Source organism: Thrips palmi, unplaced genomic scaffold, assembly GCF_012932325.1.
Source record: "Thrips palmi isolate BJ-2018 unplaced genomic scaffold, TpBJ-2018v1 HiC_scaffold_7, whole genome shotgun sequence".
NCBI classification, from domain to species: Eukaryota; Metazoa; Arthropoda; class Insecta; order Thysanoptera; family Thripidae; genus Thrips; species Thrips palmi.
Genome location: NW_023144634.1, coordinates 3356669 through 3382214, shown reverse-complemented (window position 1 = coordinate 3382214; position 25546 = coordinate 3356669). Strand labels below are relative to the sequence as shown.

Here is a 25546-nt window from a genome sequence, read left to right as displayed (position 1 = left end):
AGATCGAGATGGGCAGAACTGTAAATAACTACTGAGTACACACAGCAGAGCAGGATTTTGAAGTTGGGGTAAATTTAGAAATCGCTTTATATTTTGGTTTCCTCGCGCATTCCTTTCCATGACACTCTAATCTCTATTTCTGCATTTTTATTTTGATGCAGTACCTTGGACACGTTAAGTGTCAGTCCGTGGAGACCATAGCATCTGCTGCACCTAAGGGAGACTTAACCTGTAAATTTGTAAGTACCTTACGCAATTAATAAAACTTTCACATCAGAATTTAACTTTTTGACTCTGTCCATTTGTTACTCCTGTAAAATCAGATCTAAATTTCCTTTTCGTTGAATTCGCATCGTAATTACTGGCATGCTATCTCATATCATTGCCCTTTGTTTATGACATCTGGCTAGATGCACTTTTTGCCCTATTATTTTATCTTCTAAAAAACTATTCAAATTGATATGTAACACCATTGCTGTTTTGTGCAGCTTTCGGGGCCAGGATGGAATCAAATCAGGTATCAGCTTCCTCTCAACAACACTTACGTGTGGAAAGAATTTTGTTGGAACCCAGTATTTGATTTTGTGTGGCTCAAATGACTGTAGCTTTTGTAGCTGTGTAGAACCACTTAATATGATTATCAGCTATTATTCTTAATGAATTAGAGTAGCTAGTTGACTTGTAACATTCTTTTCACTCTTTGATGGTGCAAGCGTTCGGATCATACTGTAACAAATTTTATTGATGTGTGGCTTTCATTACAGAATTCTCAGAGGCTGAAACCCTCGGAGAAAGATAGCTCAACATCTGCTCTAAGGTAAATTATTTCTTCTTATTATTATTATTACAGTAATGCATCGTGCATGAGCAGTAAATTTAATGTGTATTTTTTCTTTGCATTTGTTCCTTTTAGGACTGATACAGGGGAGGCTGTAAACACTTCAGCAAAGCGCAAACGCCACCGAAGGAAGAAGAAAGTAAATCAAACTGCTGTACAAGAAGAGCAGGTTGGAAGACAAAGTGAACATCACCCTCCAGCTAGTTCAGGTGGTTCAGTTTCATCACCCTCTATTCCTGTCCAAGAGACAAAAAAAGTAGCGCCTGCTAAGGACCAAATGAGCAGTAGCACATTCAGCCCTGCCGCTAGCTCCCAACCTCCAAACAAATCCAACAAAAAACGGAAATCGGGTGGTGCAAGTGAAATTGAAACAATTGTTTCACCTGGTGCTCAGAGATCAGCACCAAAGCAAGTTCCTATTTCTGTTTCCCAGAAGATCGGCACCAGTGCTCGTCCTTTGGAATCTGCTGACATAGGAGTGTTCAGCTCAAAAGATTTAGAATTGATTTATTCTGCCAGCAATTTAGGCCCCATATATTCTGCATCATCTTTTCCTTGTAGTGTTACTTTAACCTCCAGCAGTTCAAGCAGTCAGCTGTCCTGTGAAAGAATTGAAAATTCACATCTGTATGGTGGTAGCTCTTTTTCAACAACTTCTCCAATAGTTGCATCACAGCCAGTTGAGAAGATGAGTGCTCCACCTGCTGTTCAAAAATCAAGGGAGGAGATTGAGGCCGAGAGAAAGGCAAGGAAAGCTGCAAAATCTGCAGCAAAAGGAAAGCCCAAGGGAAAAGATGTTGAAAATGTTCCAGTCAAACCTGCTAGCAAGGAGCCAAATGCAAGCGTTAAGAATGAAGCTGCTGTTAAAGTAGCTCCCACCTCCTCTCCTGCAAATACTAAGTCTTCTAAAAGCACTGTTGAAAAGCTCACTGAAACTGTGAAGAATCTCAGCATGACTGATGGGAAAGAGGCTGCCAAAAAGAGAGCTCCTGATGAACCAGATTTTGCAAGAACATCTTCATTTGCTGCCCCTGTACCTGTAGAAGATGTTATTCCAGCCGCTCTGAAGCAAATGATGACAAAGGAAGGGACTGAGAAGAGCAAAGCTGAACTGCGCGCTGAAAGGAGAGCTAAGCAGGTAATGTATTTTCAACTTTCAAATCTTTTAACAGTTTTGGTCTTAGGTGAAATATGCATGTGCAGTGTATGTAATTTTTTTGTCTCCTTGTAGGAAGCTCAAAGAGCAGCTAAAACTCAGCAGCAGGCTGAAAAAATTAAAGCACAACAGCCAACAGCACCTGCAGCCAGCAAACCTCCATCGAAAGATACAAGTATTAAAGGCCCAGAAAAGCCGACAATTTCTCCCAAAATAGTGAAAGAGGTTTGTTGTTCAAAAAACTTTTATGCTGTGAAATATAAATACAATTCAACTTAGCACTATCACATTTTATATTTTGTGTGCCATTTCAGTAATTTAAATTTAAATAATTTTTTTTTTTTTTAATTAATGCAGGTCAAGGATGCTAAAGCTGAGCGCCGAGTGAAGCTCTTCAGTCATTTGTATCAAAATTCTTTCAAAAGCTTTTCTCACACAATTGAGTAAGATCTATTTTTATGTATATATTTGTATTTCTGTCTCATTTGAGTTTAGTATCTTTTATCTGATCAATTTTATTTCAATGTTTCAGTGTGAGTCATCCCCAATACCACCCATCAATAGTAAGATTGGGTGTACAATACGCCAAACGCCTTGTTTTAGGATCTAATGCTCGCTGTCTTGCCCTTCTGTACTCACTTAAATCTGTAAGTTAGATTGCAAGAAACAGTATTAAGGAGTTGAGAAATACAGTACTGTTACTCACTGTCTAACATGTGTTATGCGTCATTAACAGTTGGTTGCGGATTATGAAACTCCACCTCAGAAGGAATTTTCTAGAGGTTTAGAGGCATATTTGCAGCCCAATATGGATTTCCTTCAAAAGTGTCGCCCTCATTCTGTTCCATGGTCAATGCATTACGCTACATTAAGTGGCAGCTGACTCAGATATCTATTGACACAAGTGACGCAGAGGTAAGCTCATTTTCTTAGATTTTCTCATAGAGGATGGTTTCTTGATTTTATATCTTGCTTTCTGCATTAGCAGCAAAGTGCATTGTAATTTTCAACTCATTTATTTGCAGGCCCGCACACATGTTCTGGACGCTATAGACCAGTACATAAATGATCAAATTGGAAAAGCAGCAGAGGCTATTGGAAAGGTTGTAAAGGACAAAATTGATGATAACGATGTTATTTTAGTTTATGCTTGGTAAGTGTCTTTTCAGTCAGGTTCAGAGAATCCAAGCCCTTATAAATTACTTTTCAATCTCTCATGTTGTTTCTTCTCTGCAGCTCCTCTTTAGTCCTCAGTGCTTTGAAGGTTGCTCTTGATGCAAATCGCAAATTCCATGTCATTGTAGTAGATTCTCTGCCATGGCTTGAGGGCCGGGAAATGCTGCGACGCTTGGTGTCCATGGGTGTGCAGTGCTCCTATGTTCATCTTTCTGCTGCTAGTTTTGTTATGAGAAGGGTATGTCTTTAAATTTTTTATAATGGCTCTTCCTCTGTGCAAAAATTAAATCTAATTTTTGTATTTATTTCATTAGGTTTCAAAAGTTCTCCTGGGTGCACATGCCTTGTTGGCGAACGGCTACGTCATGTCTCGAGCTGGTTCTTCACAAGTAGCCCTTTTGGCTCATGCCTACAATGTTCCAGTTTTAGTTTGCTGTGAAACTCACAAATTCAGTGAGCGAGTTCAGACTGACTCATTTGTTTACAATGAATTGGGTGAGTTACTTCCGTTTAAGCAAACTTAAAATACTGTCAGTAACTCCTGGATTGTCTTTCTTACGTCCAAAATTCTTTTTCAGCGGACCCTGATGAACTAATTGGCAAGAAGAGAGCAGGAGAGCGAGAGACAGAGCGTGAAAGGCCATTAGCAAATTGGCGAGATATTCCATCCCTAAGTCTTTTAAATTTAGTTTATGATGTCACACCCCCTGATTTGGTCACAGCTGTGGTGACTGAACGTGCCATCCTCCCTTGCACTAGTGTCCCTGTAATTTTACGCATTAAGCCAACAGAATGCTAACATATCGATTTGTTTTATTTCACTAATAGCGGCATTAAAACTCAGTCATGATGCTCCTGAGCATTGAAGTGTGTAAATCTGTGTACATAACGTATAAAACTCAAAACTACCTTTTAACTTGTAATCTTTTTAATTCTCCAGCAACTTTTGAATGTGTTTTGACCATACAACTTGAACTCGAAAACATCTCATTCTCAACCAGAAATTAATTTTTACACCTTATTTAGTTGCTGGATGGTTATTTTAGTTGCTAGGTCTTCTGTTTGTTTTTGTGCAGTGTACAAACCATGATATCTCATTGTTATTTTTGTTAGAAACTACATCGTTTTCAAACTACCTGTTACAGTGACTGTCTCTTTGAATGTTGTGTATTATACTATTTAAAAACTAGTTAACAACATATTATCTTTTCTAAGGCCCTCCCTCCAAGCTGCTACCACACTCGCGTACAGGATTTACTCATTCTTTTCCCCTTAAACTGGTAATCAATATCTAGATTACTCCAAAGAAAATGTCCGTTTGGTTTCTTTCCAAGACAAGCCTTGACTCAGGGAAGTGGCATTGTGCTGATGGCTCGTTCCTGGAAATGGAGTCACAGCGTGCGCCCTTGCTGGCGTTGCCCATTGCCCTACGTGCGGTGAAATGCAGATTGCAGAGCTGTCCGCTCCGCTGACTCATTGCTCGGCCGCCGTGTCGCTGTGTCGCCGTCGCCATGTGTTGTGTTCCCGCGTGGTTCCCGCATGAGCTGCAGCGCGTGTCTCACTTTGTTTTGTTTCCGTTTCGGCGGATTCCGCGATGATGAAGTGAGGCGTGACACGCGTTTCGCCAGTTTCGTCGACCAAGCGCGAGAAGTTTTTCTTTGTCTGATTGTTTGACTCTAGACAGCCTGCAGGATAGCTTGCCGTCAGACTTTCTACTCCAATCTCTCAAATCCACACCCGTGTTGAACTGAGCCCATTTCACTTTCGCTTCGAAAGGCTGACGACATTGCATATCGAGTGTTGTGTATTTTCGCACAAGCTCAATCGTGATCCGTTTGCCGTAACGAGGTTGCGTCAGCGAGACGAAGGGGGACGGTCTGTCTGTCTGTCCGGTCAGAAACAAACATGACAGCAGCAGTGTTGCCAGAAATGTGGAGGGCAGCTCACGACGAAGGGAATGCCCAGCAGGCTTCGAACTGCAACCCTACCGCTGCTAAAAGGCGTGTGTCGAGCGTAGAGTCCTTCTAGGACTCTAGTCGAGCGAGCCGAGCGCCGTGTAACGCTTGGGTAGGCAACCCATTCGACAGCGCGATGAATCTCATGGTCATCTTTGTCAACTTCAGCCGCGCGCCTGCAGCCGTGCACCAAATGCGTCTAGCCAGTTTCCTGCTTCTGTCTGGGCAGTCCATGCATGGTCCATGCAGTCCCAGGAAAGTGCGTCGCGGGCATGGAGACTGGCAGTCCTGGGAGAGGCGCGGGGCGGGGCGGGGCAGGCCCGCATGCGGGTCGGGTCAGCGCGGTCAGGATTGGCGATACGTAGCCAATCTCATTCCAAACAGTTAGGTCGCTCTGTCTCTCTCGCACCCCTACGGGGCGCCCCACGAGTGCGGGAGAGACAGAGCGACGGTACGGAACCACCAGTGCGGCGATGGTGCCGACTGTACACGGGGGCGGTGGCTGCCATGGTGGCTGGCGGTGCTGAGTGAAGGCGCCTCACCCCATCAATCGCATTGCTCTCCGAGCTGCCGTCACTCGATCCGATAGAGTCAACTTTGTGCAGCACTCGTGGGCACGTGGCGCACGTGGCTCGCCAGATCGGAGCGAGAGCGGCGAGAACAGAGCCTCCTTGTTCAGCGTTGCCCAGCACCGCGGCGGCGGACTTCCCTCTATGATGTTTCGCGCCTTTTATTGCCCTCCTGCGACTCTAGGCTCAACGCGCCCCGGAAATGGCCAGTTTTATCGACATTATTGGCTGATAGTGGGAAATGCGGGCGGCAACCAGGCAGAGGGCGAAAAGCTGCGACGCAAAACGCCCCAAGCGAGCTGTGGGAAGATTCGAAGATTCGGTTTTACTCGGTTTGTACTCCCTATCGCAGCTTCGCAGCCATCCGGTTGAAACCGGTTGGTCAATACGAGGGCGCTGTACGTACACTGTGCACATGGCGACGCGGGAACCGGTTCCAATAAATATTGGCTCCTGGTGATAAGAGATGCTGGGAAAGCGGGTTAGTCGTCCTCTCCGCACATCGGCGATATACGCCCGACCCGGGCACGCCAGGCACGCCCATCGGCACCGTATCAGCTGCCCATGTCTGCCCATGCCAGACGCCCGTGCCTGGGCACTGGGCTGGCCTGGGTGCCTGCAGGCTCCCAACGGCGCTTTCGTCTTCCTGTCCCTCTCGCACTCACGGGGCGTCCCAGGAGAGCGACAAGGACAGGGCGATGAAGCTGTGTTCGGAATTAGCTTGCTGTCGGTGCTTGTGGACGTGGGACCGGGACCTAACCTTTTGAAAATCTGGAAAATTTGGGAGAAATGTTTTGTCCACTGTGTTTTGTTGTGCTCGCATTTGCCGCTGCACTTTGCTGTGCACTTTGGACGATGCGGGTATTACGCGAGATGCAGGCCGCTCCTCCGTCCAGCATTGCCTATCTGCGAGGCGATGTCCTGTGCCTGCCACCCCTCCCTCCTGACTGGATCCGCCCCTGAATCTGGCTTTTGCGACTGGGGGGGGGGGGCTCTCTCTCAGGGAATGCATGTGCGTCAGTGACACCCGCGCCGACAATGCGCAGATCCCAGACGGCCGTGACAATGCACATGCATTTCACATGCCTGCAGCCGAATGCAGCCGAATGCCGGGAAAGTACCTGCTCGTGGAATTTTTGTTTCGGAAGCTGCTTCACTTGCAACCATGTGCTGTGCCCAAGGCCGGACGGAAAAATAAACAGCGCGCAGAGCGGCGCAGAGTGAGAGGAGGGCAGTCGTCTGATTCCGCTCCGCGCGGTGCTGGGCGGTGCCGTCTCTCTCGCACCGCTACGGGACGCCCCACGAGTGCGAGAGAGGCAGGCCGACGAAAGCACGGCAGCGTGACGAGAAACGTGTCCGTGTCCGCCGGCCGGCGCTATCGCTTCGTCGGTGACGCGACGACGCGACGGCGGCCTCCTCTTCCACACCGCGCCGCCGCCACGTCGCCCCGCCCTGGACTATCATCTTCCGGCTGCAGTTTTCAGTGTGCCAGAGCACCATAAACTGCACAAAATAAAATGTCCGAATCGAACCGCGATAAACGGCGTGGCGTCGCAGCGCAGCACGCAGCATTCGCCTTGTCGTCGACTTTGAGCCTGGCCGCCTCCCCTTAGATCAGCGAGAAGGAAAGGCTTTCCCGGTGGCTGGTACACTGTCCCTTCCTCCCACGGTGGTTCGAGCGCGAGGACCGAGGACCGCCGCCAGACCGTTTCGGGACTTGACACTACACTGTACACGGAGCGTCCGCGTGTCTGAACACTAGAACTCGTTTCCGGGTGAGGGGGCTGGGGAGGGGGAGGCTGTTTGTGGTTCGCACACGCGCATGGCTCACCGCACCACGCCATCTGGTCGTGGACGGCCCCCGGCCCCCATCCTGGATTCCTGGGCCAGGCCAGGCCGCCAGGCCGTCGCGTCAGCAAACTCAACGGACTCGGCGACGCGCAGGGACCAGGACACATCCAGGTCACTGGCCAATGCATTCAATTTAGACTGTCCTTGAGTCAACCAGAGTGGAATTACGATTTGTATTGGTGACATTTTGAGTGAATTGTTGGGGGGGGGGTATAAAATGATAAAACTAGTTACTTAAAAAATGGTGATGATCAGATTTAATTTAACATTTTTTTTTACAGACATTCACTAAAGTGACAACTAGGACAGGAAGTGAAAGAAAGGCTTGCAGTTCTTATACAAAATGAAAAAAAAAAAAAACTAAAGTTACACAGCATTTGATCATTGCTTAAAAATTAGAGGTAAAGCTATTAATTCCAAGAAGGAATGATACAGTACAGTGTTAGTGGCTGAAAAGGCGGTTCCTGAGATGCAATGTTCTCAATCCAACAATTGCAAACATTTATCCAATAAACACATCAGGTACATGCATGAGATGAATTCACCGACTCCAGCTTTCAATAGCCACAAAGTTAACTACCACTCCTTCATTGGCAGAAATCACAGCACTTTGATCAATGTCTTGGTTGCTAAATTGAGATTCAGACAAGAGGATAGCTGGCAGAGGATGCAATACCACAGTGGTTGTCACGGTTCCTTGCCATCTTGATGAAGCCATCTTGTCCCCAGGATGTACCCCATGAATTCTTCACAACCCAGTAGTCCGAACCATCCTCATCAGTGCCGTAACCAACGACAAGCACTCCATGGTCCAAGGATTCGCTTGAGCACTCAGGCTCGTAGTAAACTCCTAAAAGACATCAAAATTAATGATCATCTGAACTGGAAGTATTCAAATCAATGCATCAATGACTTCAGTCTTACCCTCTTTGTAGAACTGGAAGCTTTCGTGACTAGCATCGATGGCGACAGACACTGGGCCGACGGTGGCAACAGCCTCCTTGAGGTGCTCTTCATCGGGCTTGATATCAACCATTCCAGTGTCGGTGGCTCCAGACTTCTTGGGGTTGTAACGGCACTTATCATCCTAAAAGAAATAATGAATATTTAGTTACAGAACAGATCCTGTTTACAAGAAGAATGTGAGCATTTTCATACTTACTTCACCCTCATAAGGATAGGCCTGCTCTGTGTCAATGCCATGATTGTCACGAATGTAAGCAAAGGCATTGTCCATCAAACCACCATTGCAACCTTGGTTACCGTACTTTCCTGAGCAATCCACCAAGTTTTGTTCGCTGAGGGAAACCAAAACTCCAGTCTTGCGGAAATGTTGTCCTTCAACAGCTCCAGTCTACAATATGAATGATAAATATGATAAGACATTTACACCAGTTTTATTGAAAACAATGATGTGTATGAGGTACATATACTTACAGCACTGAATGACCAGCATGAGCCACAGTGACCTTGGTCCTTGACTGGGGTAACTGCTCCCTTCTCCCTCCAGTCAGCTTGCTTGGGAATCTCCACATTGGCAGGACGGATGAAAGTTGATCCAATTCTCTCCTGAACTCCCTGAACCATTCCTAGCCTAGCAGAACGGTTAAATCCGTTCACAGTGTGGGCGAACTCATGATGAAGCTGCAAGAATATTTCATGTAATTGGGTCATGGTAGCAACATTTTGAATTGCACAATTAAAAGGGACAAAACTCACCATGTCAGCATACTTGTTCAGACCCATTTTAAACGTGACCTCACCACGGGCATATTTGGCATTGTGCTTAGCAATTTTGTGCTTATTTTCCATGAAGATTTTCATCCTGAACTTTTCCTCAACATCGTTTTCATAACTCTTGCCATGAGCCAGCTACATGGGAAAGACAAAGATGGGGGGTCATGACACAGCCACTTAGAGGACAGACCAAAGTGAAAGGATAGCTTACCTTGTAAGTACCCCATTCCTCCAGAACTAAATCGAAAAAGGAAATGGCACATGCCGAAGCAAGAACTGTCGCCAGAACTATAAAAACCTTCATCTTGAACCTGCAAACAACAGCACCAAGTCAGACAAAGGAAAGAACCCTACCTCAACATCCTGGGCCTATCCCCAGCCAAGGCGAGCACACTCACACCATCTAGGTGCTAAACGCGAGACTAGAACTTCAATTCTATCACCGAATCCAACTTAATCGCAAGACCAATCCCATCGACGGTCAAGGCCAAGAAGTTACGCTAGAACAACACTACGCACCAGCAGTAAACAAAGGACACCCTGCCCAATCAGCTGTTTCCCGATGTAAACAATCAATAACTGGCAAGCTGAGACTATTTCCGTTGCAGCGTTACCTAGATTTTATACCAGACATTCTAATAGAGAGGGGCCCAACCCTAGCACAAAGGAGAGCGCACGAGAGAGCCGCCTTACCTTCACGTGTTGTCTCCTAGACGAAAACTGCGCCTCTACTGTTTGTGGATGTGTCGGTGTCGGTCGGGTCGGGAGTCGGTTTGATTCAACGAACGAGCATCCGACTCGCACAAAGACGCCAGTGGAGGGGGAAATAAACAGGCTTTGGCGCGCCGCCGTAGGGCGTCTCTGTCGCACTCGTTGGTTCCCCATGGGGAAGACAGAAACAGCGCATCCGGACCAACTTCCGGACGCAGCCCCGTCCGTGGGAGGGGGCAACACGTGACCGTCCCACGTGACATTTGGCGTTCTGTGAGTACTGCCGAGCAACGCCTCTCTCTCTCGCTCCTTCGTGCGAAAACGCGAGAGGAACAAGGACGGCATCATCCGCGACTCGCGTTCGGGGACTGTACGTAAACTGCGTGTGGATTGGTCGGAAACGTCGGAAACGAAGTGCTGCGAATAATTCGTCGGTTTATTCGCACTACATCAGCAGCAGCAGACGAGTGTCACTGGCTCGGCTCGGACTTTTCGCCTCGAATACCCACAATACGAACCTCGTTTAAGTTGTCAAAATGCTTCCGAAGGACAAGCCCATCGTTACCACACCTATCCGCGAGGTCCGATACATTGAAGAGAAAGCTCGCACCAGGAAAGCCCTTCGCGAGTACATAATCAAGGAGAGGTCGAACCCCTTCAGGCAGGCAGCCAATATGGGTGGTGGTTATATTGTAAGTATGCTGATAAATATTTGTCAGTTTTCAGGTCTTGTATTCCAAGTTTTCCTATCTTTTGTCTTCTAAAACCGTTGCCATGTATGGCATTTGCTCTCAGTCCTTCTTTACGTTTGAGTTGTTGGTTAGGAGGCCTTCGTGTTTTTCATCTATTTTTGAAATTGCTTACTGACTTCTGCTATTTTATTTGGGTACGAGCATTGATGCCAACCGTATTTTTGTCTTACAGCAAGATCCAGCTTTCGTTCGTTATGAAGCTTCTAATATCTTTACTGCGGAAATGGCTCACTTTAAATTCACATGGCGAACTACTGGCTTCTTCCTTGGTTTTGTGATTGGACCCATGGTTGCCATTGGTATTGTCAGTGAATATTACCGGGTAAGTTTTCCAATTCTTGTAAAATTTGTTACTGTATCGTGTACTGTATTATTGCACTTTAACTTGAGATGCATGATGTTCATGTTCTAGTATGATCAGTTTTGTTTCAATTTTTGCAGAGGGCTTTTGATGCCAAGGTCCGACGGGGTGAAGTTTCCTATTTTGATCGTTTCAACAAGTTTACGTAGAAAAATGATTTACCATGCGTTCTGTGTAGAAACCATGTATATACTTTCATGAACACCTTATGTTTACTGTTACTATTTTGCAACGTCAGCTGCTGAGTTTGCAGAAATTTATCTAAATAAAATTGATATCTTATTTAAAAAAGAAGAAGTCTTTGAATGTGAACGCGTGTGACAAACTTTAAAAGAGAAAATATGTAAAAAGAGACACTTTTAATATATACAAACAAACATGTACCTTAAATGAAAATTTCATCCTTAGACATAATAACAACGTTGAATTTAGATCATAATTTTTCTCCCAAAGAGAAATTATTTGTTGGAACAATAGATAATTAGTTTTACATAGATTTCTGATCTCCAAGTTGTTTGTCTCGACTGATAACATGGTCGTCAAACTTGACCATGTACGTAGTCCCTTTATGCCAGTGTGCTGTAACTTTGCAAGCCTGCAAAAAAATCATTATTATTATTATTATTATATTATAAAAATCGGAGAGTCCATGCGCCACAGACAGCTGAAACTTACAAATCCACAGCCGTTAAGGACAGCTTCTATGATCCCAGCAGTAAAGACAGCACAGTTAAGACTTCCCTTGTCCTTGGGCACAGATATGTATTTGTTCACGAGAGGTTCGTCTTCAATAATGTAATAAGTTGCTTCATCATCATTGGCACGCTCCAATTTATCTGCATCTCGTCCAAATAATGACTGCAATAAAAAGAATGATAAGCAAAACTGATCTTTTAAAATAAGGAACTTGCACAGACAGAAGAAAATGATCAACCACATTTTCCCTACTTTCCACATAGTAGTTTTGATGAAAAACAACATATGAATGAGTTTGGTTTCTCGCTTCCAGCTACGGTCACGAACAAAATATAGGTCAATAATTTTTGATCCAACATCTTGACCCATATCTGCTAGTCTGCAAATGAATACGAAGAATGATACTAGAAAACAGACCTAATCAACGAACGTCAAAATACCTGCAGCTAACAACAGAACAGTGGTCAATCTCTCAAAGGGAAGTCCTGGCCTATTGACAGCACTAGTTTCAAAGCAGAGGCATAAAATATATTCCAAGCACTCACTTATTTTGAAGTTCTGGAACGGTGTATACACGATTTTGACAATACTGGACAAGTTCTGAGAAAAGCAAAGCAAATGAACTTAAACTAACGTCTCCTTTTCCTTTACTGAGGGGTTTGTCTAAAAGACCTGTTTTAGGCCTCGTTACTGATATTGTGATTGCATTATTCATTTTGGACGTTCCAGAGAAATTTACTGCAGAGTGGAATTAACAGTCCTCTCAGGACGAATTGACATTCTGTAAACAGCTCAGCGCAAACAGGTTAGGTTTCTGCTTGACAGCAGAAAGAGAAAAACAGCAAACATGACGAATAAAACAGGCAACTTTTATTTACAGTCTATTCCATTAATTACGCGTGTAGGTAAAGGGAAATTAGAAAAAAATGTAAATTTTGAAAAAGACCCCAAAATAAACCATATTTATCTAAGCTACCAAGACTATCGTGATAGTCTTGTAGCCAGTACAGTTGGTACCGGTTGTTCGATCTCCCGTTTCCTGTTTCACTAGAAAAGAAAAAAAAGCAATGGGAAAATGAAAATTTGTTTCTTCTTTCTCTTATTCCCACCATGGCGATTTCGAACCTTGATCTAAGACGGGTTTCATCATCTTGCTCAGTCCCTGTCCCTTATTGTTTGTTTTTACGATTGTAATTGTTGATGAGCGACGTGGTACAAGGAAACAGGCATGGGTAGTTGAAGATGACTCAAAGTCTCGTTCCCAAAGAAAACGATATGGCCGGGACGAAGGGAGTATCGGCTGCTGGGCCCAAAGGGGTATTAAGTCATATGAAATACGAACATTTGATCGCGGGTGTTTCTGGCGGCGTGACATCTAGCGTGGTGCTGCACCCGTTGGACCTGATCAAAGTGCGGTTCGCTGGTAAGAAGCTGAGGCACCTCCAATGTTTGAGCCATCGGTGGTGGCTGTGTTAGTGGACCTAACCTTACCCTTTGCATGGATCAGGTTCTGTTCGAAATAAATGTGGCAAAAAAAGGTTGTTATTTAAAAAAAAAAAAAAAAAAACCTTCGCCATTGAGTTGCACCCCTTCCTTCCCTCATTACTTTATAAGATGATTCTTTATTCTTATTCAATTAATAAAGTTTGATTAATTTTATTGGTTTATGCTTCCAGTGAACGATGGGCGAAGTGTTACTATTCCACAGTATCATGGTATACGTAATGCATTAGTTACAATTTATAAACAAGAAGGTCTGCGAGGACTTTATAGAGGTGTAGTTCCTAACGTATGGGGTTCTGGCACTGCATGGGGCCTTTATTTCTTATTGTAAGTATTGAATGTTAAATTCAGTTTTCCGATAAGATCCGACACACAATTTCAAGTTATGCTTGAACCTGATTGCAGTTACAATACCACCAAAACATGGATACAAGGAGGGGATCCTAACTTGCAGTTAAATTGGCCAATGCATATGGCAGCTGCAGCTGAGGCTGGTATCCTCACCCTGTTTTTGACAAATCCCCTGTGGGTTGTGAAAACAAGGTATTCATTTGAGACTGAGTTTATTTAGTCAACACTCTGTGGTTGTTTGCTGTTTGCCTACTTACTTCATATTGTTTCTGCAGGTTGTGTACCCAGTATGGGAATGAAAAGCCACTTTACAGTGGTATGCTTGATTGCTTTAGCAAAATTTATAAGGCAGAGGGTATACAAGGCATGTACAAGGTAATTTGCGTTTTCACTCCTCTTTGCAAGGTACAGTAGTCAATGTTATAATGTACTTTACTACAGTCACACCCACTCTGTTCAACAGGGACTTGTACCAGGTATGATTGGTGTATCACATGGAGCAATTCAATTCATGGTTTATGAAGAAATGAAGAATTGGTACAACAACTATAGAGGAACAGCCCTGAGCACAAGGATGGTACGCTACCACTTGATTGCATAATTTTCAAATAGTCCTAATATAGGGTCATTGTTCAACTCTATTTTATTATTTTATTTAAACAGAATACATCAGAGTACCTCTTCTTTGCTGCTGCATCAAAATTAGTTGCCGCATCGGCAACATACCCATATCAGGTGGTTAGAGCTCGTTTGCAAGATCACCACCACAATTATGCTGGCACCATGGATTGCATCTCTAAAACATGGAGGTACGAAGGTCTTCGAGGGTTTTACAAGGGGGTAGGGCCATATTTCCTCCATGTGGTCCCAAATATTTGTTTAGTGTTTCAAGGGTATGAATGGGTCACCTACCTCTTAGTTAATGAATATGCTGGAAAAAGGTTTGAAGGTAGCTGACAGAAAGAGTGAATCTAGCTAATTAAATTTCCCCATGTGTGCAGAATGAGACGATCTATTAACAAATTTCTTGTGAAAATAGAATAGTACTATTTTTTTAATTGTTAGGGTGGCTGCGTCATACTTGAGGAGACATTTCTTTAGAATTTTAGATACCTGTTTTTTGTTTTTCTCTCAGGGTAACATGCTTTGTTTTATACCTTGTAATATTAATTTGCTCTGCTTTACCTAAGATTCGGTCCTGTCAATTTTTCTCTGAAGCCAAGTAGTTTATAATAGTTTCCTAGCCATTTTGACATGCCACCTGATTTTGTCCTTTATGTTCCTGACATGGAGACACTTTATTTTTTTTAACTTTTGTTTTGTGATTTATCTTTTAAAGGAAACTGGTATTCATAGTTTGTGTCTCAAAACCTTGTAATTGTAAGCTAATTGACAATTGTACTGTGAACTATATACTGTGTTATGAAGAAAACATTCTAATGGTTAACTGGTATTCATCCTTAACCCAGTTCTTAAGAGGGCATCGTGTTTTGGGTGCATCTTTTTGAGTGTATTTTGCCAAAGTCTGTACTTATTGCTGCTGATGAAAGTGACTGTGTAGTCCATAGCTTTGCACAATATTTTGATTATCTTTAAACAAAATATCGAATTACTTGGGGTAATAATTGTGTGTTTATGTTAACGGTTATCAACCATAATTGTCAGATGTAAGTTGAATTGAATCAAAAGTGTGTCTTGTGATTCATCTGAACCAAGTGATGTGAGCAGTGGAAAATTTAACATTCTTCTGCAGATTATTTCTTTTTTGTGTTTGTTTGTAATTTGTTGGTTTTAAATCATTTTTTAAAAATCTATTATTGCTTTTGACCAAGGCCAAGGGTGATTACTAATAAGTATCTCTGTATGGTAATTTCTTAAAAATCAGTTCTCCACTTTTCTTTATCTTCTGAACTCTGCTTAGTGCATTTGGTTTTGCTCCTCCCCACCTCCTTAATCATAAGCATATTTGTTTTTATGCCACGCTTTTTTTCCTGGCCTAGACCCTGTGATAGGGTTGATTGTGTAAGTAATGCACTTGCCAATTTTGAGAATACTCATGTTTCTGTGTTTTCGTTTATCAGGGTCATTGCTTTTGACTCCCTACTCTCCTCCTCTGACCACATCAACATGATTCTATTGTATTACCTGTTAAAATGAATTCACCTTTTGTCCCCATTTTATTGCTGAAAAAAGATATTATTGAGGCCCACAAGCTGATGAAATATAAACAACAATTTGCATTGCAATTCAAGTAGATCATTATTTTTGGTACTTTTTCAAATCTTGGAGAACTCTCCTTGGTCCTATCGAATGTAACTAGATAAGTGAATGTTGACTCCTCAGACAAGGTTGCCCCAAATCTTTAATAATAAAAGTATGTGAGAAAGTACTTCCAACTTCTGTGATATCACATTTTCTCCACAGAATAATCAAATTTGGTCTTACTTGTTAAATCTCTAGAATGATTGTAGTCAAATAACTCATATTTTCTTGCACATTCATGTACATTTTACCAAAGTCTCTTTCCTGTATGTAGTTGGGAAAGCTTCAATCACTCTGATTGTATATTTCGGTTGTTCCAGATTCGAGGGGCGTCTAGGCTTTTACAAGGGCCTTGGGGCTTCATTGACTCGTGTGGTGCCAGCAACTATGATCACCTTTGTTGTCTACGAAAATGTATCTGGATTTCTTACATCTCGAAATTTTTCAAATAGAAATCTGAACAGATTGTGAGGTGTACTTTCATTTTAGAATTTTTTTTATGGCTGTTATGCCAGTTTACTGTCAGAGTCAGATGCACATCACGAGCTCGCGAGAAAGAGACTTTGGATTCTTTTGTTCCTTGTAGAAGAGAGTTGCGAGGAGCTGCCTCCAGAAAACGCGCCGACGCAGCTGCTCGCAACTCCCTACCTTGTAGATTTGCCAACATTCAACTGCAAAATTATTGTTGCCTTATTGCAATTGCAGCTTCTATACATGATTTGTTCAGTCGATTCAAGCATGGTCTGTACCTAGCCTTGAAAAATAATTTCCCAGAATCACCATTTCACCTCTCTGAAATGCTTCTAGTCCAACAACTTAATCACGTTCAAATCAAACTTCACAGTTGCAGATTCTTATCATTTTTCATTTATTCATCATAGTTGAATGGATCTACAAGTCTAAAATATTTTTTCCATCCCTGAGCATTAGAAATCACAATAAAAAATATTATCATAGGTATTTGACTTTTTCTTTCACCATGATCAAGATTTAGTCTAACTCTTCAATTTCAACTTTCATTTTTTTGTGTGGTGACGGAGAAGTAGATGAAGAAGATGAGGGGGCATTGACAATAACATCAAAATGAACCATTATTCCCCAGTGGTCACTTGGAAAACTCTGCGTACCAAATACTTTTTGTAATCCAAGCAAACCAAAATATTTTGGACGCACTGATGGTGGGGATGTTTGTCTGACATATGCTCGATCGAAGCGGCAGCGGGGTTTGAAGCGGCCCGCAAATTCCGTGTTTGTGTTGCGGGTCATGTCCCAAGTGTAGCGGCACTCCGGTCGGGAGCCGCCGGCTACCCACAGGTCAATCGTATTCTGAGGTAGACCCCCGCACAACTCAAGCTGTGACAGAAAAAAAGTTAAGTAAGCTTCTCTTAGCTTGTGAACCAAAACAGTCAGAGACAAATAGTCAATTAAAATTTATCTATGTTGATTCTGAGTGAAACAATTTTGTTGGGTACCTCTTTATCTCGGAGATTCAAATCACCAGCATAAATTACTGTGCGGTCGTTAGCAACAGCAGCAACTTCCTTCAAACATAACTGCAATTGCCTCATTCTTTCTGCTGCGAAATCAGCTGTACTCTCAAGATGGGTATTGAAAAGCGTCACCTTAAGTGAGCCCATATGTGCCTGAAAATATTATTGATGAAATTTTACACATATTCTGAATATATTATAGGAAACAGAATATCTACAATAGCTTTTGGTTGACATGACTCACCTCAGTCATAAGCAAATTCCTACCCATTGAAGTCGATGGGTATTCAATAATTTTATGACTGTCATAGTAAACAGTAAATCTCCTCAGTAGAGTTGCAGTGAAATAGTCCCCATCTCCAGAAGCAATACACTTATACTCCGGCAATTTACTTTCAATATAAGAAAATGTATCCGGAATGACTTCTTGCAAAAATACTACGTCAGGACTATTCCTAAAAGTGAGGCCAAAATGCTATGAATATGTAAGGCATCAAAAGCTCAGGATAAATAAATTTTGAGAGGAATGAAACATCTGTGCCACAGTCAAATGAAACTTACTCAAATATTATCATACAAACAGCTTTGGTTCTTTTCTTCAAATTATGTTGATTCAATCCATCAATATTCCATGTGATGAATGTGAGCTCTGGCGGTGCTTGAAGTGAAGGCCTTAAATCTTTGTGAGACATTGGTCTTGCTGCTGGTTTCGGTAACGGCACTGCCACTGGAGGAATCTTGGACAACTGATCTGCCACAGTTTGACTGGAAAACCGAGAGGTGTTAGCACTCAAATCGTTTGGGCATTTCTCATGCGTTCTAAACTTCAAACACACATACTTTATATTTATCACTAACTGCGGTCCTATGGAATCGTGGTCTTCCATGAGGTTGACTCCACCACTCAATTTGGCCTCAAAAAAGGCATTGACAGACCTCTGTAAAATAATGTAAAGGTAATGAACAGTGTCGTACAAGAGTGGTAGAACACATGTAGTGAAAAATCCAACCTCTAAGTCCCACTTTCTGTCTTGTAAGTAAAACTGAGCACATGCTTCATCAGTGCCAGTAATCTCTGCAAACTTTTCCACTCTCTCTTGGCAAATTTTAACATCGGGAATATCCTCATCGTCACTCATGTTTCTGTTGCACAGGGAACAACACAAAACAGAGATTGCAAAATCTGCTACAGAACAGACCAGAGATAATGTCACAAACAAATACTTTGTCCAAGCGTAAAACGACTAAATGACTAACCAACGAACTCAATGAAAATATGAAATCAATCTGATCTGCACGACAATTTGAGCAAGTGTTAACACGCTTCGCCCACGATTCACGATTCTTTGTTGACTGTGGTGGGACATGGGCCGGATGTGTTCAAAGCCTTCATGACAGTTTTGACTTCCGGAGAATGGCGGCAATTTCAAATCTTGATAGGGTTTTGTTTTGCTTCTATGAGAAACTATCAAACCAGAAGCAAAACATTTCATTCAACGACAACGACTTGTTTTGGAATACGTAATTTCTTTTGACACGAATGCAGCGTTTTAAGTGAATCATCACCAGTGAAATGTTTGCAGCTTATGCCGAGAAAGACAAGGAACAAAGTAAATCAACGGATGGTGCGGAAAAGATCGTTAATAAAGACATCGGTAAGTTTCAGTGGAACTCGACTTGGCATGTAGGTTATGTGTCATATATTTGATAACGTATTTATATCGTCCTGGAGAAAATGTCATCAAGTCTAAATTGATTATCTACCAAATATCAATTAAACTTGTCATGTCATGTTATCCACTTGATATGTCAAGCCGTTCTTTTAAAACTTTCATTTTGTTTCAGATTGGTTGTCAAACTCAAGTTTTCAAGTTGAATCGGGACTTATATCCAATGTCCAAGGTGCAAGTGGCTTAAGTAACCAGCCTGAGGTGCCCCCTTTCCAAACCTCAGAGGAGAATGATACAGAGCCTAGTTCTAGAGAAAGCGATTCGGAGGATGAAGTGCGCTCTCATACACCCCGCACTCCACCCAGTGATAGCCCAAATGAAAGTGTGAAAGCTCCCCACACACCATCAAGTGATGGAGAACTCAGCCCTTGCACTCCTCCAGGCTCACCCAGCAAGTCCAGGAGCTCTTCGAGCTCGTCATCAATAGAGGAGGTCTACAGAAGAAGATCCAAGTCTCGAAAAAGAAGTCGGAGTTGTAGTAGGTCTAGAAGTCCATATAAGAAGCGATCAAGCAGTCGAAGGAGGAGTCATGACAGAGACTATGCTAAAAGAAGAATAAGCAGAAGTAGGAGTAGAAGTAGGGATAGGAGAAGAAGGCATAAAAGCAGAAGTAGGAGTGTAAGTAGGGATAGGAGAAGAAGGCATAAAAGCAGAAGTAGAAGCCGAAGCATTGAAAGATCAAAATCAAGAAGAGAAAAATACAATAAAGACTCTAAATCTAGGAGATCCTCTGAAAAAAGCAGAGATACAAGTAATTCAAAATCGAAGTATAGCAGGTGTGCAACCTCAAAGTGAAATAATTTAATGGTATCTCAGTGATCAAATATTTTATTGATGTGTGGCTTTTGCTTTCAGATTGGTAGATAGTTCAACAGAGCATCATGATATATTTTATGAGGACAAAGCAAGGGCCTTTGGCAACTTAAATGTTATTACTCTATCAAGACCAGCAGTTGCATGGTATGACAATCATTTTTCATGGACTATCCACTTTATCTTCTAAATTAACATAAACCTCACTGTCCAAATTTTTATTCACAGGTATCACATTAGTAAATTTGGCTTAGGGATTCCTAAGCGTTTTTCAATTCCATCTAAAAAACATACCCTTAAGCATAGATACTACAACAAAATATTAAAAGAGTTAAAAGCAGATGTTTTATGTGAGTATGCCTTCGCTAACAAATTATGTCTGACAGGCTGTAACTATTATTCTCTCTTTTGTGCTTCCAGCATCCAAAGCAAGCAAAGATAGCAAGGAAGAAAGACAAATTGGACAAGTTCAAGGTAATGTGAATGATGTGGAAGAAGAAATTTCAAAAATAACTGCTAAATTTAATCAAGATTTATCTGAAAATCCAAACAATATCGATACCTGGAAGAATTATGTTAAATTTCAAGTAAGATGTCATGAGAGAAATTATTGATGAATCCTTTAGCAAAATACAACTCGCAATTGACACTGACATTGTTGCTTTCCTCTTATAAGGATGTAGTTCATCAATTTGAAAGAGTCTATAGGCGAGGTGGCGGTGCAACTGGTGCCCGTGTTACGGCTGAACGTAAGCTATCCATTTTAGACAAGGCTCTGAAGGAGAACCCTATGTGTGAGGAACTTTTGAAAGAGCGCTGTCAGCTTGCTGAATCAGTTCTTCCCAGTGACAAGGTAAGGTTTAATTGAAGGAACATAAACAACATTTTTTTGAAGTATTTTCTTACATTATTTTCTTGTATCTTGTTCTTCAGTTAACATCTCAATTAAAATCATGGATAGGAAAAGACCCTTGCAACATCATTCTCTGGGAGGCACTAATCATGGCCTCTCAAGGATCCCTGTCAACATGCAAAGTTCCAGCTGTGAAATCTCTCTATCAGGAAGCTCTATCAAATATAAACAGTCAAAAAAGAGGAAATGGCGACTCAGCTAAAACCATTGAAGGCAAAATAATTGGTAATAATAATAAACTTTTTTCTTCTTTAAATTAAGAGATTTTTAAAAGAAAAGTTGAGGCATTCACGGTTGTTCACTGATAACTTTCTGTTTCAGAATTGGTCTTGCACCTTGGGCTCTTTCTAAGACAGGCTGGACTGCTAGAATTAATGTGGTCCCTCATAAGTATTTATTTGGAATTCAATATTGCAAAGCTAGATCCATCAAAGTTTCACATTACCAATACTGTTGCGGATAATGCCTTGAGTATGTGACACTCTTCAGTATTATTCTGACTTAAAGTTTTGTTCTGTGTTATGCATTGATTGATTTCCTAATTCAAATAATTAAACTTGTAACTCATCACTTGTAGCTGAACTTGAAGAAGCCATTCTTGGATCACAATTGCCCCTGCCTACCTTATGGTTGCGTGTCGAGACACTGCGTGCTGGTACACATTGGGTGCCTCTTCCATCTGACAGTGACAGTGAAGATCCACAAAGACTTGTCTTTCCCGAAGATGTCAATGATTTGATTCATCCCATAAACTGCCCTCACTTGACGTTCCGTTTAGTGACAGTGACACTCTCACTGCTAAAGGTTGGTTATCAGTTCATGGTTTTTAAAAGGTCCAGAAGTAGGAAGTAAAGACTAAGTATAAATTTAATTTCAGGTACCGATTCTACCATGGCGTGAATGCGCAGCTACAGCTGCTGGATTACATCCACTTCCTTGGCTCCTGGATGGGCCTGAACCGCTTTACTCAGCATTATTGCCCCTGGGCACATTGGAGTTCAAAGAGACAAGTTCCCTTTTATTAGATGGAGCACAACTTGCTTGTGGACCACAATATTTAATAGCTCGACCAGGCCAGGATGAGTACATAGATTTCTTGACTCAAGTTTTCTCCAATTGTTCTGACTGCTTACCTCCTCATCAGAGAACGTTCCTCCAAGTTTGGTGGCTTAGATTTTATCGGTAAGATTCATAAATCGTTTCATGCACACAAGCCACATGTATATGCTTGGTGTTAGGTGCAGCATGGTGCATGTTTAACTTTTATTCCAAACTTTACAGGTGGCTGATGCAGTTGGAGCGCTTGGGCCATTGCAAATTGCCTCGAGGTCGAAAGAAAAAAATGCGAGCTACAGCCAAGGACTTGCTCAGACAAAACAGTAATAGGAGCAATTTATTGTTGTTTAAAGAATTTGCGCTTCTTGAGTTAGAAAATGGTGGTGTGAAAGATGCACGTAAGGTGAGCATTTTTTTTATTTATTCAGAATGTTGTCAAACAGCCTACTCTTACATACTGACCATGATAATTATAATTTTGATTGCAGGTTTTACAAGGTTCCATTGCAGCCCTTCCAAGCAACAAACCTGTACCAGTTTCTACTGATCGAGCCTATATCTGCGCCCTATATCGCACTTTAGTGGAAGTTAATCTGTCTTTCACTCACACTCAGCATCAGGAAGATGGCCACTCTCTGAATGAGTCTAGATCAGAAGATCGGTAAGAATCTTGATCAGTTCTTCTTTTGCTATATCAAACTTTCACTACTTCAAACAAACACTCTTTGTCTGCAGAACAAAATCATTGTGTCTACTTGTTTCTCTGGGAAAAGGAGCGCCTCTGAAAGATGAAAAACCAACCAGTACGGATATTGCTACAGCCCTTTCCAAATTTAACCACATTACCAGAGAAACATTAGATCGGCCTTCAGAGGAGGAGCTAGACCCATTCATGGCTCCTGATGTTTGTCATGTTGCTTCAACATTTTTGGTAGAATGGACAGCTTGTCATGGCTGGCTCCTCTTTCTATCTCATTCAATTTGGAAAGCAGCTGCTATGATTGAGAATGTACTGTCTGAATTAAAAGTTGCCACTCCTGAAACATCTGGTGGCAGCACTTCATTTGTTCATGACAACTTGTAAGGCTGTACTTTTATGATACTTTTCTACACAAATTTTACAAACCTCTTCTACTGAGAAAATGAAACTTACTTTCATGCATCTTCTTCCACAGTGTTCAACTGCAACGAGAAGCAATTCTAGAAACCTATGTTTCACTGTTAAGACATCACTGCCATGAGAGTCGAGGATCTTATGCAGTTCTTCGCAAGACTATACTCCGTGGCCTTAAAGAGTTTCCAAGTAATCTCACATTTTTAGCAGCGCTGGCTGATTTGGAGGTAAAGTGTTCATTTAATCAGTTTTCCATATCAGGACTAACATTTAGGTTTCTCATTTGCATTGATAAAGTTTTCTCTGTTCTATTGTAGAGTTGCAGCAGTGGAACTGGTTTGCCACTTTGGCGGTTGTCAAAGATGTTCTATGATTTGAACTCTGCCCCTGCTTATGTCCTCTTTGTGTTTGTAATGAAGTATCGATTGAAGCAACAAGAATCAGCTGCACATGTTGCTCATGGTGTCCTCAATCAAGGTTTGTCTTGTGGAAACAATGTTGGTGGTCAGGTCTTGCTTTCTTTGGCTCAGCCACAAAAATGTTTCATAATCTCAATTTTTGTTTTCTATTTTGTGTTATCAGGTGGGCCAGAGCTACCTGACCCAAATGTAAAAAATCGCATGTCAACTCTGCTGAAAAAACTTACCAAGCACCCATTGATGCGCCGCTGTCCTCTGTTGTGGCGTCTTAGATTGCAATTTGCTGCTGCTGTTCATAGCAGTGATGCTGAATACTCGAGTACATTTTACCTGGCATTAGAAGATTGTCCTTGGGTTAAGGTATGTTGAAAAGTGACACTTCTCTAATAACATATTCATATTTGCTCTTGAAAAATTCATTCTATGTTTTATTGGGGATGGCTCAGTCCACCCTTTTATTCACTAATATTATTTCTTGTCACAGGCACTTTTCATGGATATTGTTCAAGTCCTCCCTACTCAGCTGGAGCAAGTGCAGGACCTGTTGGTTGAGAAAGAGCTTCGTTTGCATGTTACTCCTGAAGAGTTGGAAATCCTTCGTGTTGAATAGCAAATGCTCAGATAATTTTGAACTTTTTATTTCTTGAAATATTATTAAAGATAATAAAAACCAAATTTAATATTTTAGTGCAAATAACACGCTGTCAACGGTAAAGAACTTCATGGCAAAACTTTAATAACAATTAAAATGGAAATCCATTTATTATTTACTGGTCTAAAGCAGATTTTTAGCTACTTTCGTCTGTTGGTCTGGTGAGTCACCGAGCCTCCGTGAGCTGTACTTGCCAACGAGAAGACTTTGTATTCGACTGCGAACCGTCTCGTCTCCGCCACGCGACTTGGACTTGGCGCTGCCGATGCGATGCCGATGGCTGTGGCTAACCCTTGGGTGGCCGGGCCGCTTGGCGCTTGGCGAGGCTACCTCTCGCCCTGCCTCCCAAACTGTGGGAAACGTCGCCGTTTCGGCTGGGCATTCCCTCGCGGGATCGTCTCGCTGCCACACTGCTAGACTGCTGGACTGCCGCAACACAACACACTTGCGCATTCTTCCCCATTCCCGAGCTGACCGTCGCATCGTCGAGTTCGAAGCCCCCTCTTCCTCCTCGGGAATGCCCAGGACATGATGCAGTCTGGCCTATGCAGCAGACTGATCCCGAGAGGCGTATTCGTCGCTCGGTCTCTCTCGCACTCTCAGGGCGTGCCGTACGGGTGCGAGAGAGACAGAGCGACGAAGACGACTCTCGGAATCAGTCTGCAGCGCAGCGGCCCCGCTGGACGCCTTCCAAATTAGCGTCGCTTTGTCTGCAGAGTGGTTCCGAACGCCCCGTCTCACTCGCACTCGTGGGGCGTTCCGTTGGGGCGCGAAAAGGCCAGAGCGACGACACGCTGTCGCTGTGCGGAGTCGCGCTGCGGCGCGGACGTCTCGAGTCCGGGGGGATGATAGGGGCGCCGCCCGGAGGGTAGGCAGTTCCGGTGTAGGAGTAGGACTCCATCGGCGGGCTGCCTCGTGGCGTGTGGCGTCGGCAGCGGGCCGAGCATGCATGCCGATGCATCTGGCGGACGCGCAGCGCGTAGCACGGCGTAGCAGGACTCTCCGATCGTAAAGTTGACCGCGGATCGCTCATGTCAACAAGGCAATGTTGTTTTGACGGGGATGCGCCGCGTGCCGCCACCGCCGCCGCGCCGGGAAAAAATTAAAAATGCTACAAGTGAACATGTCTGGGCTAGTAGGGGGTGTGGCCCTCGAGCACCGGCGACGGTGCTCGCCACGCGAGGCTCTACGTTGATGCCAGAAAGCAGGTCGGCTTTCTTTTGCGGGCGGGAGGTTGTCACTGGTCGGACGCGGGTTCGGAAGTCCGAAACGATGATAAAGGATTTCTCTGGGTCCGGCGCCGTGTCCACTCGAGTAGCGCTCTTGCCAAAAGGCCGGCTGGACTGTCTGGGCCTCGCATCGTTTATACATTCTCGTCGAATATTTCGGCATGGGCATTCCAACTCGCGGCGCCGCGGCGGCTTATGCCGCTTGAAATTCA

The 25546-nt window shown here is 43.1% G+C and overlaps 7 protein-coding genes across 15 annotated transcripts; 4 read left to right on the top strand and 3 right to left on the bottom strand.

Annotated features, from left to right (window-relative positions):
* The first annotated feature begins 2 nt into the window (after positions 1–2).
* On the top strand, positions 3–4148 carry LOC117652412 (translation initiation factor eIF-2B subunit delta). The gene is given in 14 exon segments (XM_034397304.1): positions 3–68; positions 162–239; positions 489–517; positions 765–817; positions 914–1976; positions 2070–2219; positions 2352–2437; positions 2527–2641; positions 2731–2833; positions 2836–2909; positions 3020–3147; positions 3231–3408; positions 3485–3665; positions 3749–4148. Coding segments are annotated over 12 exon segments (2367 nt in total). The 5' UTR covers positions 3–68; positions 162–239; positions 489–502; the 3' UTR covers positions 3970–4148.
* Positions 4149–7779: 3631 nt separating this feature from the next.
* Positions 7780–10134, bottom strand: LOC117652797 (cathepsin L-like). 3 transcript variants are annotated; one of them, XM_034397906.1, is made up of 7 exons: positions 9976–10134; positions 9494–9593; positions 9265–9417; positions 8983–9189; positions 8708–8899; positions 8470–8632; positions 7780–8395 (listed from the first exon to the last, which is right to left on the bottom strand). In XM_034397906.1, exons 2-7 carry the CDS (start codon positions 9584–9586, stop codon positions 8187–8189), a joined length of 1017 nt encoding a protein of 338 aa, XP_034253797.1. In that variant the 5' UTR covers positions 9587–9593; positions 9976–10134; the 3' UTR covers positions 7780–8186. The 3 variants fall into 3 exon arrangements, with proteins under 3 accessions (XP_034253797.1, XP_034253798.1, XP_034253796.1); XM_034397907.1 differs by lacking the exon at positions 9976–10134 and adding an exon at positions 9802–9861; XM_034397905.1 differs by lacking the exon at positions 9976–10134 and adding an exon at positions 9681–9703.
* Positions 10135–10360: 226 nt separating this feature from the next.
* Positions 10361–11487, top strand: LOC117652801. The gene is made up of 3 exons (XM_034397910.1): positions 10361–10685; positions 10918–11067; positions 11187–11487. The coding sequence occupies exons 1-3, from the start codon at positions 10530–10532 to the stop codon at positions 11253–11255; spliced, it is 375 nt and encodes a 124-aa protein (XP_034253801.1). The 5' UTR covers positions 10361–10529; the 3' UTR covers positions 11256–11487.
* Positions 11451–12639, bottom strand: LOC117652800 (trafficking protein particle complex subunit 5). The gene is made up of 4 exons (XM_034397909.1): positions 12348–12639; positions 12055–12181; positions 11782–11964; positions 11451–11701 (listed from the first exon to the last, which is right to left on the bottom strand). Exons 1-4 carry the CDS (start codon positions 12515–12517, stop codon positions 11594–11596), a joined length of 588 nt encoding a protein of 195 aa, XP_034253800.1. The 5' UTR covers positions 12518–12639; the 3' UTR covers positions 11451–11593.
* Positions 12640–13044: 405 nt separating this feature from the next.
* Positions 13045–16874, top strand: LOC117652798 (mitochondrial folate transporter/carrier). The gene is made up of 7 exons (XM_034397908.1): positions 13045–13225; positions 13479–13632; positions 13711–13848; positions 13932–14031; positions 14120–14233; positions 14320–14465; positions 16239–16874. The coding sequence occupies exons 1-7, from the start codon at positions 13045–13047 to the stop codon at positions 16387–16389; spliced, it is 984 nt and encodes a 327-aa protein (XP_034253799.1). The 3' UTR covers positions 16390–16874.
* On the bottom strand, positions 16763–18813 carry LOC117652796 (tyrosyl-DNA phosphodiesterase 2-like). 7 transcript variants are annotated; one of them, XM_034397902.1, is made up of 7 exons: positions 18674–18813; positions 18419–18591; positions 18249–18346; positions 17970–18173; positions 17653–17863; positions 17391–17561; positions 16763–17271 (listed from the first exon to the last, which is right to left on the bottom strand). In XM_034397902.1, exons 2-7 carry the CDS (start codon positions 18545–18547, stop codon positions 16909–16911), a joined length of 1176 nt encoding a protein of 391 aa, XP_034253793.1. In that variant the 5' UTR covers positions 18548–18591; positions 18674–18813; the 3' UTR covers positions 16763–16908. The 7 variants fall into 7 exon arrangements, with proteins under 7 accessions (XP_034253793.1, XP_034253791.1, XP_034253795.1 ...); XM_034397900.1 differs by having other exon boundaries at positions 18419–18594; positions 18674–18809; XM_034397904.1 differs by having other exon boundaries at positions 18419–18551; positions 18674–18807.
* Positions 18814–18847: 34 nt separating this feature from the next.
* LOC117652795 (nuclear exosome regulator NRDE2) lies at positions 18848–24219 on the top strand. The gene is made up of 17 exons (XM_034397896.1): positions 18848–19063; positions 19254–19914; positions 19994–20098; positions 20180–20301; positions 20372–20538; positions 20628–20804; positions 20885–21089; positions 21186–21335; positions 21442–21668; positions 21742–22046; positions 22146–22323; positions 22409–22581; positions 22656–23000; positions 23096–23261; positions 23352–23511; positions 23617–23813; positions 23938–24219. The coding sequence occupies exons 1-17, from the start codon at positions 18982–18984 to the stop codon at positions 24061–24063; spliced, it is 3546 nt and encodes a 1181-aa protein (XP_034253787.1). The 5' UTR covers positions 18848–18981; the 3' UTR covers positions 24064–24219.
* Positions 24220–25546: the final 1327 nt, after the last annotated feature.

Bases quoted from the DNA above. Each gene is read 5' to 3' on its own strand.
- LOC117652798 (XM_034397908.1), top strand. From the start codon at position 13,045: ATGACTCAAAGTCTCGTTCCCAAAGAAAACGATATGGCCGGGACGAAG. The intron at 13,226-13,478 runs GTAAGAAGCTGA...TTATGCTTCCAG, and splicing joins GATCAAAGTGCGGTTCGCTG to TGAACGATGGGCGAAGTGTT. The intron at 13,849-13,931 runs GTATTCATTTGA...TTGTTTCTGCAG, and splicing joins CTGTGGGTTGTGAAAACAAG to GTTGTGTACCCAGTATGGGA.
- LOC117652795 (XM_034397896.1), top strand. From the start codon at position 18,982: ATGTTTGCAGCTTATGCCGAGAAAGACAAGGAACAAAGTAAATCAACG. The intron at 20,302-20,371 runs GTGAGTATGCCT...TTGTGCTTCCAG, and splicing joins GTTAAAAGCAGATGTTTTAT to CATCCAAAGCAAGCAAAGAT. The intron at 23,814-23,937 runs GTATGTTGAAAA...TTCTTGTCACAG, and splicing joins AAGATTGTCCTTGGGTTAAG to GCACTTTTCATGGATATTGT.
- LOC117652796 (XM_034397902.1), bottom strand. From the start codon at position 18,547: ATGAGTGACGATGAGGATATTCCCGATGTTAAAATTTGCCAAGAGAGA. The intron at 18,174-18,248 runs GTATGTGTGTTT...TCGGTTTTCCAG, and splicing joins CAGTTAGTGATAAATATAAA to TCAAACTGTGGCAGATCAGT. The intron at 17,562-17,652 runs GTGAGTCATGTC...TAATATTTTCAG, and splicing joins GGAATTTGCTTATGACTGAG to GCACATATGGGCTCACTTAA.
- LOC117652797 (XM_034397905.1), bottom strand. The intron at 9,190-9,264 runs GTGAGTTTTGTC...ATATTCTTGCAG, and splicing joins TGAACAAGTATGCTGACATG to CTTCATCATGAGTTCGCCCA. The intron at 8,633-8,707 runs GTAAGTATGAAA...TATTTCTTTTAG, and splicing joins CCTATCCTTATGAGGGTGAA to GATGATAAGTGCCGTTACAA.
- LOC117652801 (XM_034397910.1), top strand. From the start codon at position 10,530: ATGCTTCCGAAGGACAAGCCCATCGTTACCACACCTATCCGCGAGGTC. The intron at 10,686-10,917 runs GTAAGTATGCTG...TTTGTCTTACAG, and splicing joins ATATGGGTGGTGGTTATATT to CAAGATCCAGCTTTCGTTCG. The intron at 11,068-11,186 runs GTAAGTTTTCCA...CAATTTTTGCAG, and splicing joins TTGTCAGTGAATATTACCGG to AGGGCTTTTGATGCCAAGGT.
- LOC117652800 (XM_034397909.1), bottom strand. From the start codon at position 12,517: ATGAATAATGCAATCACAATATCAGTAACGAGGCCTAAAACAGGTCTT. The intron at 12,182-12,347 runs GTGAGTGCTTGG...ATTCATTTGCAG, and splicing joins GTTCCAGAACTTCAAAATAA to ACTAGCAGATATGGGTCAAG. The intron at 11,965-12,054 runs GTAGGGAAAATG...TTTTTATTGCAG, and splicing joins TCAAAACTACTATGTGGAAA to TCATTATTTGGACGAGATGC.